The sequence below is a fragment of the Cyprinus carpio genome, chromosome B9 (genome assembly GCF_018340385.1).
Source record: "Cyprinus carpio isolate SPL01 chromosome B9, ASM1834038v1, whole genome shotgun sequence".
NCBI classification, from domain to species: Eukaryota; Metazoa; Chordata; class Actinopteri; order Cypriniformes; family Cyprinidae; genus Cyprinus; species Cyprinus carpio.
Window position 1 is genome coordinate 5,872,369 of NC_056605.1, and position 16,520 is coordinate 5,888,888.

The window sequence follows — 16,520 nt, forward strand, 5'->3', positions numbered from 1 at the left end:
TTTTTTTTTTTTTTGACTTTTTTGACTTTTTTGATACACCCTTGCCGCTTGGTTACAGCACTTAGCTCGTTAAAGTTCAGTTTAATTCTATTCGATAAAATTTCAGAAAATATAAAATTATAGAGATTCATAGAATAAAGAAATTCGCACACCGGAGTTTGTGTATTAACATAAACGAACTTGAGCTTGGACTAGAGGCACCACTGCTTTTTAGTAGAGCATTCTAGAATCACCCATCGAATTAAACCAGACAAACATCGCACAAGAAGCAGAAGTTTAATATAATGCAGAATTTACAGAACACTTAATAAATATTACACGTAACACTTTTGGTTAAAATACAACAAAACTTACATTTTTTTTTTTTTTTTGATCGGAAGATACAAATGATGTATTAACAATATGAATAAAGGTTGGAATGTCTGACAGTTTATTGACTCCATTCAGTTAGCTATGTTAGCTGCCCATTGTACTTTTAAATGACGCCAGAATGTATGTTATGAACCCAATAGACACATGACGTTCCTACTCTAGATTTTGCTGCGCTTTTAAGCTACAAAGCATTCTTTTTAGACTATATATAGCAAGCTAACGTTTTTCCACCAAAAACATACATCAGCCACATACAAATGCAGCGACTTCTTGGCTAATAAATATGAACTATATATATATATATATATATATATATATATATTAGCTTTAATTATTCAATAGCCTATTCAGCTTTAATATTAAATTACATTTCATGGGTGTTCGGGAGATGATGTTTCCAGATAGAGGGGTTTGGTGGACTTGCATCTCCGTCATAAAAGTCACCTGTACGAATGATGTCATCACCTAAAAAAACAAATCCTAGATTATTATTATTTAAAAAGAAAGAAATAAAAGAAAAATCAGTAAACAGTGAAGGTATGCTCGCGCATCATAAGTCTTTTTTTCTTCATCCTGCGGTTCTGAAACCAGATTTTCACTTGCTGATCACTCAGTTCCAATCTGTCCGAAAGCTCCTTTCGTTTCTGTCGGTTTATAAATTCATTCATCATGAATTCGTTCTCCAGTTCGGCTAACTGTGGCTTCGTGTAAGGTTTCCTCTTTTTTCTTGATCTCACCTGTGAGGGACACCACGGCAGTCCTGGGAAAGAGAGAGAGAGAGAGAGAAAAAAAAATGAATGAACCATTCATACTTCTCATCATTCTGGCAAACCACTGAATTAGCATCTTCATGTTAACCCTTAAAAACACAACGACAACTCCTCTGTCATTTTTACTATATCGTGGAGCATGCGTATTTAGTGTTTTTTCTGTCTTTATTTCCCTGTCTGAAAACAAACTATAGTGTTGAATAGTTAGGCGTGGCAAACTCAATGGCTGAAATAACTTGCCTATAACTGAACAAAGCAAACGGTTTTATAACATCACACATACAAAGACTACGGAGTAAAATCCACTGAAATCAAGAATGACATTTAGGCACAGCGTTGGTGTCTATGACGGAAGGGTCAAGGAAGAAGTTGCGTACCATCGGAGAAGGCTGATCTAACAGTCGGGGTGTTCAGCGATGGTTGAAATTGAGCGATGGAGTTGACAGACTGCTTTGAAGCATCAGTCACTGGCTGCTCAATGAAGTGAAGTTCATTCTGTGCAACCCTGTTCTGCTGTCGCCTTTCCGAGTTTGAAACTTCATTGCTGGCGGAGTCAGTAGTGAGTCTCTGTTCACTAGCGTAAGCTGCATTAGGTCGTCCAGGCTCCTCTGATTTGTGGCTGACATCTTGGAAGTAGTACCTCCCGGATTCCTCCAGTGAGCCCTTTTTGTGAGTGTTGAGGCTAGCGCTCACAGCGGCTGAATTGCCGAAGAACGGCTGAGAGTAGCCACTGTAGGCGCGGCTCTGGGCCGGTGTAGTGCACGAATTTGGAGAAGTCCACGGGAGCGAGCACACCTCTCTTCTACTATAGGACATCTGCGGAAGCCCAGATAGATGGACTCCATTGCCTCGCAAGTTTTGGAGGTACAGGGAGTCGGAAGAGTGAAAATTCAAAAGGGGAGCAACATACCCAGAACTTAGAAGATTGTGCTCGCACATTTCTGACGAGCTTGCCCGAACGCTTCTTAAAACCGTTTTTAGTTACCCCTAAAGAATACTAGCAAGGTAATTGTTGATTTGTTAATGCACCATCACGTGTTATGCAAAGCAAAATGTTTGGCCACGCCCATGTGACGGTCGTGCTGCAGTCAGAAATAGGCATTGCATAAAAAGCATATAAAATAGTAAACAGCATTTGCAGACATCACAAATCAATTTCTTGTCCATTTATTTAAATCTATGAATTTTCATAGTAATAGAGGTTTAGGTAACGCATGATTCACTTTTTTTGTAAAATATGTATTGTACAAGCAAATACGCAAAATAATAAAAAAAAATAATAGAAAATAAAAAAATCCTAACTCTGTCAGTAAATCTACAATGTACAAAATGATAGCGTTTATTAACAATGAATGCTATAGGCCACAGAAAGTAAGATTACTGGTGTGCCTATGGCTTGTTTGGGGGCAAACTTGCATTTGGATGGTGTGTGTGTGTTTTAAATATCTATATCTATGTCTAATCTATCTATCTATCTATCTATCTATCTATCTATCTATCTATATATATATATATATATATATATATATATATATATATATATATATATATATATATATATAAGTAATGCATTACAGCTGGTTTGGCTACATAGGCAAAAGAGCTGCGTTCGGGTTTTATATATAAACGGGTTTGAAAAAAAGCTCACAAACACATGGTTAAGGGTTTAACCATGTGCAATGTGCAATTGCCTGTTTACACTTTTGATAGAGTATTATGCAATAAAAAATAAATAAATGAAAAATAAATCCCAAATGTGAAAATTTTCCAATGCCTGAAAAAAAAAAAAAAAAAAATCCATATTTTTAAACATTTCGTTACCGAGTGGCTGATATCTTAATTCGATTAATTCATTTAAATCTATGAATGTTTCTATATACTGTAAAATAAGGTTTAGGTAACGCATTATTCACTACGTTTATGAAATATGTATTGTAAAAGCAAATACGGAAAGTAAAAACAATAAATAAAAAATAAATAATAATAAAAAAAATAGAATAGAAAAGAAAGAAAAGCCTAACACTGTCAGTTCTTTATAATAGGCTATCTTACATAAACATTTAAGTCGGCTGTCTTGAGATTCCGAGCTATCGGTGCAAGAAATTAAACAATACTTTAGATATCGGATTCTCTTTGTAATCTGTCTCTCAAAATTGACAATGAAGGATATGCAAGTTTTATTTTATCCTACCTTCAAATATTTGTCCAGATGATTCAAAACACGGTTTAAAGAATGTGCACATACACGCACGTGCAGGCAAAATGACTATTGTAAACAGGCCATTTCCGGAAAGAGTGGAGACAGTACAACCGCCCACATTTTACGGGTCCAGTAAATTCAAGAAAACCTTTAAAATCGGATTGCTTTAGAAATTCACATTCTGTTGCGTACTGACAACACTGAAGTCCAGAATCACTTGTTCAACCTTAAAACAAAAATGTGTACATGAAAATGATATGGTACATCAGTATAGTTCAAGGTCAAAGTCCAGACGCGGATTTACCAAAAACAAGTCCAAGTGCATTTAAAAGCCGCAGTAAACCGTTTGTTATATAGTCTAAATTTCATTTATAATTTGTCCCAAACAACCAGACAGAAAATTTGATGAAAAGCGTCGCTTATAAAAGCTGAAAACAGCGTGACAGAGAACTATAAACATATTCTTTAAAATGATACCGTTTACTGCCGTTGTTAAACCCTCGCATGAATTTGCCAGCAATTCTGCAAAACGTAAAACAGCTACGAGTTGCCAGGAGAGTCCCCACCCTTGGGGGAAGTATTTTCTGACCAACAAATATAACTTAATATAACTTTTTAACTCTACATTACAGGTTTTTTTTTTTTCATTTGCCACCGTATATTACATATTTATTTATAACTTACAGCGCCATGCATGGAACATGTTCCCTAATAAATGATCAGAGCTTCTGAATGATTTTTCAGAATGGTTTATTTTTTTATACAAAAATGTATTTGATCTTAATGCAAGGCACACGCTAACCGGTAGGTGGCGATACAGCTTCATGAATTGGTGGCAAGTTTTATTCACGAGACCTCTTGAAGTCAAGGTCTAGTCTGACAATGCGTCTCAAGTTCAGTGAGAAGACCCAGTTTCAAAATATGTTCATGTTTTAAAAAATGAAATCCAACTGGAAAGAAAACAATAAAGCTTGTGTTGTGTAGATTTTTCTCCTGTATTTTTTTTTTGCTTTTCAAAGATTTAATGAACCTTTAAATAATCAGTCAAACACTAAAACAATTATTTGTGGGCCTATTTAGCAAAATAATAACTGTGCATGGATATCGCACTTAAATATGCTATTGTAACTAATACTTTACTCTTCACATTTATCACGCTTACGCAATGATAGTGTGCTTTAGCCTACATATAGGCTTACTAATTAATTCACATTTGGAAAAAAGCTGTCGCTTTTATCCAAAGCGATTTCGAGGAAATCTGAGGCATAGCTTACATTTTACCCTATGAGTTCCCATTTATTCATGTTTAAAATACATTTACAGACCGTTGCAGGCCTAAACAGTTTTCGAATCCGTACTATTATGAATATCAATCCTCTACTGAGATTCATTTATGTATCTCAAAGTAAAGCTACAAAAAAGCGTGTGTCTATTACTGTTAAACATTAAATTCAAGCAGTTGAATAGTGTACATGTTTGTAAAGCGCTTGAGGTGTACAGCAATAAAGCGCTATATAAATGCATCATACATTCATTCATTCAGTAGCTTTACAATGGCAATAAATAAAATAAAACACTTTAATAACTCTATGATAAATGCAAAAGTAATCAGAAATACAAAATTATTGAACGACTCCAATTTTTCACGCTATTAACGTTTTACTTGGTGCTTAGGGGAAACCAGCCACAGTCTTACGGTTTAAAACAAATCATTTTTAGTCGTTCGGATTTCTTAAATTCTTCTTCGTTCTTTCTTTTCTTTTTTTATTAGCTTCAATGTTACAGATCCGTCGATAAAACTGAACATGACTAGGTACTGCACTCACATGAAACGAAAAGCAAAACATAACATATTGACTGAAATAAAAGATCAGTGGCCTGGCTTATGTTGTAGAAATAACTAATGAAGATTATTAAACAATACTTAAATATATATATATATATATATATATATATATATATATATATATATATATATATATATATATATAATTATTAAACAATACTTAAATATATAAACAACTGGGGGAAAACCCAGTTTATCTGAGTAAACTACGACTGGGTATGAATACATCCAACGCTTTAAATAATAACATAATATAGGCTATCGCCCTTGTTAATGAAAAAAAGAACAAAGAGCTAAACTCTTCAGCATATGCACGAATGAACCTTTACGGGTTTAAAATTCTTTGCAGATTTCAGGTCTCTTCTTATCCTTTACTCGACGGTTTTGAAACCATATAGTTACTTGTCTCTCAGACAGGTTTGTAGAAAAAGCGATCCGCCGTCTCTTCTCCTTTGTAATGAACTTAGTATTGGTGTACTCCCGCTCGAGCTCTTTCAGCTGCAGCTTTGTGTAAGGAACCCGCTTCTTTCTCCCGCGCTGACAGAATGAAACCGCTCTCCCCTCTGAGGAAATACAAATCATTATAATCACAGGCCTGTCTTTTGTTCTTTTCAGTATTCCAAGATTAACAATGATGTAACATTTATTGCAGTTTACCTTAACGCGGCCTTTTAAAGAAACACCTTCCAATAATCTAAATGCAAACATTAATGTAAAATCAAAATAATGGCGTCTTGTAAATTTCCATCCAAAGAAAGTCATGTTCAAAGGAACTCTATTTACTTAACAGGGAACGTTTTTATTTTTTGTCCTGATTAATTTCGGCGTACTTACCCCGTGCATTTTATTTATTTTAAGAATTCATTTAATTGCTTTAATACGGACATGATCATGTGATTTAATAAGGCGGTGTCAAAAACTAATGAAAAGAGGCGAGGAGTGATTCACTGAGCAGATCTCACAAGTCTTACCTGTTAATGATGGCTTCCAGAAATGCGGGCTCTGCGTCTGGTCTTTTGTGTGATGATGTTTGGGACTTCGGTTGTTTTAAGGGTTCCACGGCTGGTGGCCTTCCATTGTCAAACAAGTCTCATGTCTGGAATCTCCGGTCATTGTCCTATGAACTACAGGTAAATCAATATAGGCAGGGTGGCCTCTTGAGTAGGAACCTGTGTAACTTTGGTAAAAAGCGAACTCCTTAAGCCAGCAATCACTATAGTCCACGGGTTTACTGGCAGACTGTCCATTCGCATTTTGATTTACAACACTAGACGGAAACACGGCGTTCTGTGGAACTTTGCAACCATAACAACTATTTCCGAAACGACATCCAAAAGTGACCGAGGAGCTAGTGCCGATGTTGGCTGGAAAAGAAACGTAAGGAGTGAGAGACTCAGCGCTTGTCGCAGTCGGTCGTTCCGCCGAGGAGAGCATTGGTGTTTCTGACACAGACCGGCTTGAGTGCGCCCCAAAGGCATACGGGTAAACATTTCTGAACTCCTCATTTAACCCCCTTGCTTCCATATTTACTTGCACACACTGTATATGCTTTGTAATTTAACACATAGTATTTTATGAGCTCAAACCAAGAAAACTGTGCACAGAGAACAATCTCCATTTATAAATAGCTTTTATGTTTACTTTCCGGACTAATTACGTAGGTCAGATAACCTGTTACCTGATTGGATAGTTGTCACCATGTGACATGCAAACAGTTAAGCTGAATTTGGACAACACCACAGTGTAGTTTTCACTTGACTTTGCGTGAACCTAGTTTAAGGCAGTTTAATCAAGGGACTAAACATGGTACAACTATTTATTTGGTATATTTTAAAACTATTAAATCACAATCAAAGCTTGTATAGCTTAGGCAGCACAGCAGTGGAAATGTCTCATATTAGACCTGCATATATATAATATATATATATATATATATTAGCCAGGGCTCCAAGATCCAGATATACATAGACAGGGTTCTGGAAAGTATTACGGAGGAGAAGTTGCCTTTGCCTTCAGCAGCCTACTCTTTGTTCATTGTTAATGATGGTCATAACAGCGTCATAGAGGAAGACGATGTTGTGAAAATGCATGTAAAGACAATTGTGTTGCGCAACACATAACTGATTTCCATGCACGACAGCAAATTTATTGAATTGAATTGAACAAGTCTGTATAAAGAATATATTAAAAGTAAGAGTAGGCTAAGTGTAATTTTGTGGTTAGGAGTTTGTCTGCTTATGATGCACTTTAGCATTCTAATACTCCTGAAAACTTTGAGATCTACAATCGCTTTTGGGATTTTGTGCGCATGTAGGCCCTATTCCTTAATACCTGTGAGCCCTCAAAAGCACACAATGAGAGACGAAACCAGACAACCTGCAGTTTTTTTTCTCTGTAGTGCCCTAACAAGAAGCCTGTAGTTTGTTGACATTCCACAGAAAGCAGTAAAACTAACATGCCTTTCACAATGCCATAAAGTACCCGGCGATTGCCGCGTTCATTCAAATCGGATAATTCTCCCACTATGAATGTCCGACACTCAAGTGATGCCGTTTCCTAAACAACTGAAAAATTACATGGAAACGCAATTAATGTTATTATTGTAAACGAAAATGAGACAATTTACATTAATTTGTAGATATATTTTTGCAAAGGTATGGTTTTATATAATTAAGGTAGGGTTTCTGTTTCACAGGTGGATTTTATTTGTTTAAAAGTGTGTTTACTGTACTTTTTAATGGTAACTGTGCCATTAACTGTGTGTCCCTACTTCGTGTCGTAAAGCAAATCGTCAAAATCACAGTTCTAAAAGATTGAACTATAACTTTAATTATAAACATTAAATTCGCTTAAACTGTATATAGAATAACGGGATCCACACTAAAACCATAACGATATCATTGAAATCATTTTTCACATTGCTACGCTCACGTATAAATTGGTGGACTGTGACTAAAAAGTGACTTACCGGTTCATTTATGCGCAGAGAAATGTTAACACCACTTAGCATAATAATACAATAGGTTACTAAAACATTGAGGTAAGTTTTTTTTTTTTTTTTTTTTATTATTATTATTATTATTATTACAGACAACGCGTAGTCTAAGACATAATTAGGCCTTTGTTAAAAATAGGAGAGTTCAATATCACTAAAGTTGGACTACACCATAAAATCAGTCCATGACAACTCTCTGGTGTGGCCTCAGAAGACCTTCCCTGCGTCTCAATGTGCCTAGTTACTATGCTCTTAATGTATGTACTCTTTTGGTGAAGAAAAAGTACACACTTTTGAGTGTGTAGTAGAAGAGTAGGCAAGCTTTGGGACATACAATTCACGTCATTCATTGCGTCTTAAGGGACCGCTCTGTCGCACCTGTTACACGCACCCTGTCACTGTAAACTGGCCTGTTAACCATCTTGACACAGTTAACATCCTCCACATTTCATTTAATTAAACTTCCTACCGTAGAGAAAAGAAGTAGCTCGTTGATCTGCCAGTCGCGGGTCTTTCATGCGAGAACTCTGCTAATTTTCTGCATAATGATGCATTTAAAAGTTAACGACCTAATGGATGTTTATAAAAGTTCACATTGCTGTTGCAGATGAGATAAAACACGGATAACGATTTATATATATATATATATATATATATATATATATATATATATTTATATATATATATATGCACACACACATACAGGTGCTGGTCATATAAATAGAATATCATCAAAAAGTTGATTTATTTCACTAATTCCATTCAAAAAGTGAAACTTGTATATTATATTCATTCATTACACACAGACTTATATAATTCAAATGTTTATTTCTTTTAATTTTGATGATTATAATCCAAAATTCAGTATCTCAGAAAATAAGAATCTTACTTAAGACCAATACAAAGAAAGGATTTTTAGATATCTTGCCAACTGAAAAGTATGAACATGAAAAGTATGAGCATATACAGCACTCAATACTTAGTTGGGGCTCTTTTTGCCTGAATTACTGTAGCAATGCGGCGTGGCATGGAGTCGATCAGTCTGTGGCACTGCTCAGGTGTTATGAGAGCCCAGGTTGCTCTGATAGTGACCTTCAGCTCTTCTGAATTCTTGGGTCTGGCATATCGCATTTCCAGGTTAAATGTTGACTATTAGTGACTCAAACCCCTTTTTGTAAACCTCTCTACCTGACCGTCGATCGCGCGCATCCGCTACATTTGTAGTTTTTCTAACGCGTTTTTCGTGTTTGTAGTTCTGGACCGAATCCTTCGCCAAAGCGCAATGGAGTATGGGCGATTTTAGCCATTAGAGTGTGCACAGTTCCACACTTCAAAAATTGACCTGAAATAGTAGAACATCCGGAGACTTTTAGCATACTCTTTTCAACATACTATGCTTTGTGAAAAACTTATTGTAATCTCAAATACTATTTAGGATATGAACATCGATACGCAGGGCTTGAATCTTGTGCAGACGCCATGTATCTTGCCTTTTTAGTGGTTATAGTATTTGTCTGTTTTTGGAGATCACTCCTCTGACATTTTATAAAACAGAGTTTCAATTGTTGAACAGAGTGTGAACATTCTTTTATGTTTAATGATAAAATTGGTCCACATGACTTTATAATGATTTAAGGGTGCGTGATAATGCTAATACAAGTTTTCAAATTTAGGTGGATTACATATTTAACTGGATACTTTTGAAGTGCAGACCCAATAAAGATAAAGAATGTTTGCAGTTCATGAACCCTGCACTTTTCAGAAGAAGACACTTGGGGCCAGTGGCAGACATGCCATCAGTACAATGCCGCTGTACAATGTGGGCAGGCCCATTGCGTAAATATGAAGAATGAATTATAGTAGGCTAAATGTACGTATAGCCTATAGCCTTCCATCGGCCCATACGAATGGCCAGCATGGCCCACTTGAATCAAACATTCTAATTAGCCAATCAAATTGAAGAAGGCGAGTCGAATTGCTGAATAGCGAGACGATTCGGCAATATTTGACAATTGTTTACAATAAGAAAAAAAAAAAGCTAAAAGACAGACTTTAATTTTCAGGGATACAAACTACTACTGGCATTTTCGAATCTCTTAATGCCATTTGCGTTATTCGTCACAATATATAAGAGTGAATGTTTGTAAATCTATATCCAGGCTGTCTTCTGTAATTTCACTTGTCTAAGAAAAAGTTTTTAAAAATCCATAAAATATAATTATCAAACTTATCCTAGAACATTATAAATCTGAAGACTTAGTAACAACCATCAAGAGCCGTGATTCGGAATTATAGCCTATTAAAAAATATAATTTGCTAGCCTGTTTTACATGCATCACACACTGGCGGTCAAAAGATTAAAATAATTAATACTTTTTGTTTATTCATTTATCTTTTGAAAGAAGGATGCATTTGTTTGATCAAAAATACAGTAACAAATTTTAATACTATGAAATATTATACTTAAAGTGGTTTTCTATTAAACATATTTTAAAATGTTAGGCTAATTTATTTATGTGATTAAAGCTGAATTTTCAGCATCATTACTCCGATCTTCAGTGTCCCGTTCCTTCAGAAATCATTCTAATGGTGCTTTTTCACTGCATGGTAGGACTAGGCTCGGCACGGTTTGCGTTTCCACTGCAGTTTGAGTTCCTTTCTTAACAATAATCAAACAGTTGGTAGTTACCATTGACTTCCATAGTATTTTTGTTTCCTACTATGGAAGTCAATAGCAACCGCCAACTGTTTGATTACCAGCAATCTTCAAAATATCTTATTTTATGTTCAACATAAGAAAGCAACTCATACAGGTTTGGAACGACATGAGGGTGAGTAAATGATGACAGAATTTTCATTTTTGGGTGAACTATCCCTTAAGGCACTATATGGCTTGGTACGGTTCACTTTTTGGGGTTTTTCCACTGGGTACAGTACCTGGTACTTTTTTTAGTACCACCTCGGTAACACCGGTTCCTAATTATTTGTTTCCTGTTCCTCCTTTTTTACCACAAAATGATGGCACCCCTTGACTTGCATACTATAAATCGATAAGGACCTCTTTGATGGCTTGAATGTGATGCCATTTTTGGGTGAACCTGTGTGAGAGCTGCTAGAACTGGATGTAACAGGTGGAGAGCCAAACCTTTTTCCTGGGCTGGTACAATATTAGAGTAAATCTTCAGACAACAGCCTAGGGCTGTGCAAATAATTAAATGCGATGATCATGTGTATCTCGTCAGTAAAGCCGGTTCTGTGATTAATAGTCAATTTCCATCAACTGCTTTCAGATGGAGCAGCATTTACTACACAGAGCCATAGTCCACTGACAAGTTACACATTATCACGTTCATTATTGCATTATTGCAAACTCCCTGCCAGAGGGAGTTTTGTGCATACAAGGTCTAAGATAGGAAATGACTCCAGCTAACACACTTATAAAAATCAGTCTAACACATCAGCACACATGTAAATCCTTCTTGGATGGAAAGATTGGTAATAAAATTCACTCCTAGGTGTGACCAGAGATGGGTCATAGGAAGAGGTTTCCCAACTGGAAGATATAAGTGGATGTAAAGATAGTAAGAAAAAAGGCACATGGATGGAGTTTTGGTTGATTCTTCTCGTGTTGAAAAAGGACAGCTCCAGCGACCTCAAGCGGTGCTGCGCACACCAATCATTGTATGACAACAAAGTACCCCGAGAGCGATTAGAAAGCATAAGAAGCCTTCTGTTCTGCGCTCGTTAGCTCTCGCAAATGTCATACAATGATCAATCTGCACATTGCAAAAAGCCAAAACCTGCCAAACCATGTCCCGTTAAAATGGCCCATATGGTCACCCAAGTCATAGGCTTTCTTGGTCCAGGACAGTTTGGACTTGGTATTGGAGCAGAAGAAAGAGGTTGAAGGTGCCATGATCAGAATTAAATTCTTGATGAAACATCAGTAGAAGTTGGCAAAACCTAGGAAACATTGAATTTCATTTATTGTGGGTGGAAGTGGTCTGTTGAGTTTAGCTTGGACTTTTATTGTAGCCATCTGCACAACCTCTGGTCTAATGCAGCATCCCAAGAACTGGATGGAAGTCTGGTGGAACACACTGATGATCCCACAACTTTCCACATGCTTTCAGTGTTCGCACAGGTTCTGGGAGAAGATCGTAATTTCATTTTTCCCCTCTCTTCCCCCGCATGGTGGGGCCTGAAACCTGACTGAATTTCTTCTGAAAGATAAATTTATTTATTTTTTTTGCAGGAAGGAGCACAATTGAACAGACACAATGTTTCCTAAAATTTTAGACACGACCGGAAGATTTGAAATGAGTCTGTAATTTGCCGGTTCACTAGGATCTAGTTGTGGTTTCTTAATAAGAGGCTTAATAACTGCCAGCTTGAATAGTTTTGGGACGTGACCTAAAGATAACGATGAGTTAATATTATTATATTGAGAAGCAGCTCTTCTGCTGCAACTCTTTCAGTAATTTAGTGGGTACAGGATCTAATAAACATGCTGTTAGTTTAGATGCAGTGATAAGTTTATTTAGCTCTTCCTGTCCTATAGTTGTAAAGCACTGCAGTTTTTCTTTGGGTGTGATGAATGAAGCTGAAGTATTAGATGATATGGAATCTACATTTTTTTTATTGTATACCTGATATCTATTTTATCAAAATGGTAAAAATTATTTTACCAAGTTAGTTTTTCTCCATTTGCACTCAAGATTATGAGTTTCTTTCTTGAGAGAATGGGTATTATTGTTGCACCATGGTGCAGTATGTTTTTCTCTAACCTTTTTCAATTTGATGGGGGCAACAGCTTCTAATGAATTAGAGAAGACCCATGTTGCTAGTCACTTCGTCTAGTTTATGTGTATTTATGGTACACAGACCAGTTGAGATAAATCAGGCAGGTTATTTCTGAATCTATCTTTAGTGGATGGAACAGTAGTTCTTCCTGGACAATAATACGGAGCCATATAGTTAATGTCAGTAATACGCAGCATGCACAATTCAAGAAAAAGGAAATCTAGTGTATGATTAAAATGATGAATGGACCCAGTGACGTTTTGCTATACTCCAAAAGAGTTCATTAGGTCAGTAAACGCAAGTCCTCATACATCATTTGTATTATCAACATGAATGTTAAAATTTCCAACATTTACATTTAGTCATTTTGTAGCGTGTAACGTGTTTAGCGTGTCACACTATTATAATGTTTTGTATGGGCCAATTGATCAGAAGAAAGGTGCGACCACTGGAGAGAGGAAGGCAACACTGCAGGTGAGAAAATATTTAAATAGTTTGTTTGTTACCCTAAAGAAATTAAATTAAAAAAAAAAAACGTAACTTAACTCTCAAACAAAATGTTACAATCAATTACTCAATTACTCAAATAAACACTCACTGTGATTCAATGTACAGAATGTGATTCAGTAAGTTCTCTTGCAAATTCAATAGATTACTTTTTTCCCTTTGTAAATCAATAGCATTTCAGCTTTGTGAACACTCAAATGATTCAGTTCAAAGAACCGTTGATTCTTTTGAAACAGTTCTAGTTCAAAGTTAATGTCCTTTGATCGTGAATCCAGAAGAAAAATAATGAAAATAACAGTTCTCAATGAGTTCAGGTCCCGTTTATCCAAAAGCAAAAAGTAAAGGATTCTCCTACCAGTTTGGTGGCTCAAAAACAAAGTTCAGCAGAGAAAACGGTTCCGTGGGTGGCTCGCCACATACAAATTGCACCTTGTGCGTTCACCATGAATCAGGAAACTCATCACAGAAGAACTCAAATCTCACAAAAACAGAACAATAATTAATCTTCATGACAAACAATTTCAGCATCAAATCATGTGTGCACTTCAAATAATACTAATAATTAACTCAACACTTTAACACTTATTGAACACACTGACACTTAACTCCCATCCTTTATGATACTTTGTTAGCTCATTAGCATTTTCACACATGCGTTAGCTTTAGCCCATATGCTATCAACTTCGGCACACACGCAGCCTTATATAAACACACCTTGTATTGATTCTCTATCAAATTTGTGGTACTTTCCATGCATTAATATCAAGTTAGTGTTTGAATTGTAACTGACCAAGGAAAGGAACTGATATATTTTCAGATAAGGAAGTTCAGTTGTGGAACTTTGATGCTCTGTGCATCTGCATTGGTCTCTATTTCACAAGCCCCCGTCTCATCCGCTTCTCAGTCCGGCAACAGCTTCTTTGTGTTATAGCATCAGCCCAGAAATTCTATTTTTCTGTTGCATCCGATCACTTGTATCTCTAAATGAATTATTTAATGTGGAGGGGTTTGAAGTTTACTCCATGCAGCTGCCTTGTCTCACTTTCTCTCTCATCTTTAGGAAAATTGACAACTTTCTCTCACACGTTTAGAAAGAGGCAGGTAGGTGGGGCTTACTCAGTTTACTGCTATTACTAGCTCTTAAAGAGACCCTCATTCTGACACTGTTAATGATCAAATAACTTCCTATATTTTCTTTTGAATTATACTTTCTTTTCTTAAATTTTTTCTTATCTTTTATCTTCTTCACTGACAGCCTGGGTTACCCAGGTTAAATTCTCCCTGCTTGAAGCTATGCAGGTCCACTGCATCATTTAGGCTGCAAAATCACAGCAGAGGGACATCCACTGCCCACTGCTCCGGGTGTGTGTTCACAGTGTGTGTGTGTTCACTGCTGTGTGTGTGCACTTTGGACGGGTTAAATGCAGAGCACAAATTCTGAGTATGGGTCACCATACTTGGCTGTATGTCACTTCACTTCAATTAACTTTGCATAGGAGAGGCTTCCCCAGGGCAGTCAAAATCCTCCAATGATGCAGTGAACGCTGTACTGAGTCCCTGCAGTAAGTACTGTATGACCAGAGAAAGGGGATTACCTGATTGAGGGTACTGTAGCCTTCTTGGTGGCTCATGGCAGCTTTGTGAACACCTCAGGACACCTTCTCCAAACTGGTCAACCACTGTCTGGTCACTCTGAGGGTTTCTCTGATCAACAACTTCGTTGTGCGGCAGGACGTCAGTCCTATCATCTTCACTGGAGATCTTAGATGCTGGTTCATCTAATTCCTCTCTCTGTTCCACTAGTCCTGGGTCATCTCCTACAGGTAAGTCACTTAACACATCTGCTCCTACAAGATCTATCACCTCTGTATTCCCTCTTTCAGGCTCATCCAGCGGACTTCTCTCCCCAGTGACAGATATGTCGGGTGAGTTCACTTGTGACTTCACTGGAGTAGGTTGCTCAGGGTCTGTATTAATCACAGTTCTCATTTCAGGAGATACTTCTGTCATCATTCCGACACTTGACTGCTTCTGAGGTCTAGAATTGGGGAGAATTCTACTTTCAACACTTGGATTTACATTTACATTTAATCATTTAGCAGACACTTTTATCTAAAGCGACTTACAAATGAGAACAATAGAAGCAATCATACCAGCGAGAGAATAACAACAGTATACAAGTGCCATGACAAGTCTCAGTTAGTCTAGCACAGAACACGTAGCAAGTTTTTTTTGTTTCTTCTTTTTTCCAAGAATAGAATAGAATAGAAAAGGTAAGTGCTAGTATTAGTTGGTCAAGTGCTGGCGAAAAAGATTTGTCTTTAGATGTTTTTTGAAGATGAGTAAAGACTCCGGTGGAGGTCATTCCACAAGCTGGGCACAGTCCAGGAAAAGGTCTGTGAGAGTGATTTTGAACCTCTTTGGGATGGCGCCACAAGCTGCCGTTCACTTGCTAAATGCAAGCTTCTGGAGGGCACATAAGTTTGAACTAGTGAGTTTAGGTATATTGTTGCTGTGACAGTGGTCGCCTTGTAGGCAAACATCAGTACCTTGAATTTGATGCGAGCGGCTACTGGTAGCCAGTGTAACCTGATGAGGAGAGGAGTAAAGTGAGCTTTTTTTGGCTCATTGGTAAGTACTCGGGTGTATAACTTGTAGAGTCATCTTCAAATTCAGAATTTTCAGACATACTTTCAGGGTTTTCTTTACTAGGGTTTGCTCGAGTTCTAGGCCTGCAAGGTGTCTTTGGTCTTACTGGTTCCTCAGGTGCATTTTCTCGCAAGAATCCACAGGGTAGTAGCAAGTCTCTGTGCAATGTGCGAAGTGGTCCATCCTTGCCCTCTGATTGAATGGTATAGACTGGTAAGTCAACAGCTTTCTTGACCATGATGTAAATCTCTTTCTCCCACTTATCTGCCAATTTATAAGGACAGCAGTTTGTAAGTGTTTTTGCCTCATTTTCTCATTAGACTACTGCGTGATCATCGTTGCTAGGGAAACTTTGCTTTAATTACTGTGTGTCTTACC

The 16,520-nt window shown here is 36.9% G+C and overlaps 2 protein-coding genes across 4 annotated transcripts; both read right to left on the bottom strand.

Moving 5' to 3' along the window:
• Nucleotides 1-262: 262 nt before the first annotated feature.
• LOC109095887 (homeobox protein Hox-D12a) lies at nt 263-2,574 on the bottom strand. Of its 3 annotated transcripts, none has more exons than XM_042730735.1 (3): nt 1,520-2,574; nt 1,110-1,132; nt 263-837 (listed from the first exon to the last, which is right to left on the bottom strand). In XM_042730735.1, exons 1-3 carry the CDS (start codon nt 2,079-2,081, stop codon nt 700-702), a joined length of 723 nt encoding a protein of 240 aa, XP_042586669.1. In that variant the 5' UTR covers nt 2,082-2,574; the 3' UTR covers nt 263-699. The 3 variants fall into 3 exon arrangements, with proteins under 3 accessions (XP_042586669.1, XP_042586670.1, XP_042586668.1); XM_042730736.1 differs by having other exon boundaries at nt 704-1,016; nt 1,520-2,573; XM_042730734.1 differs by having other exon boundaries at nt 704-1,132; nt 1,520-2,548.
• Nucleotides 2,575-5,372: 2,798 nt separating this feature from the next.
• Nucleotides 5,373-6,862, bottom strand: hoxd13a (homeobox D13a). The gene is given in 2 exon segments (XM_019109364.2): nt 5,373-5,751; nt 6,160-6,862. Coding segments are annotated over 2 exon segments (783 nt in total). The 5' UTR covers nt 6,713-6,862; the 3' UTR covers nt 5,373-5,521.
• Between the last annotated feature and the right edge of the window lie 9,658 nt (nt 6,863-16,520).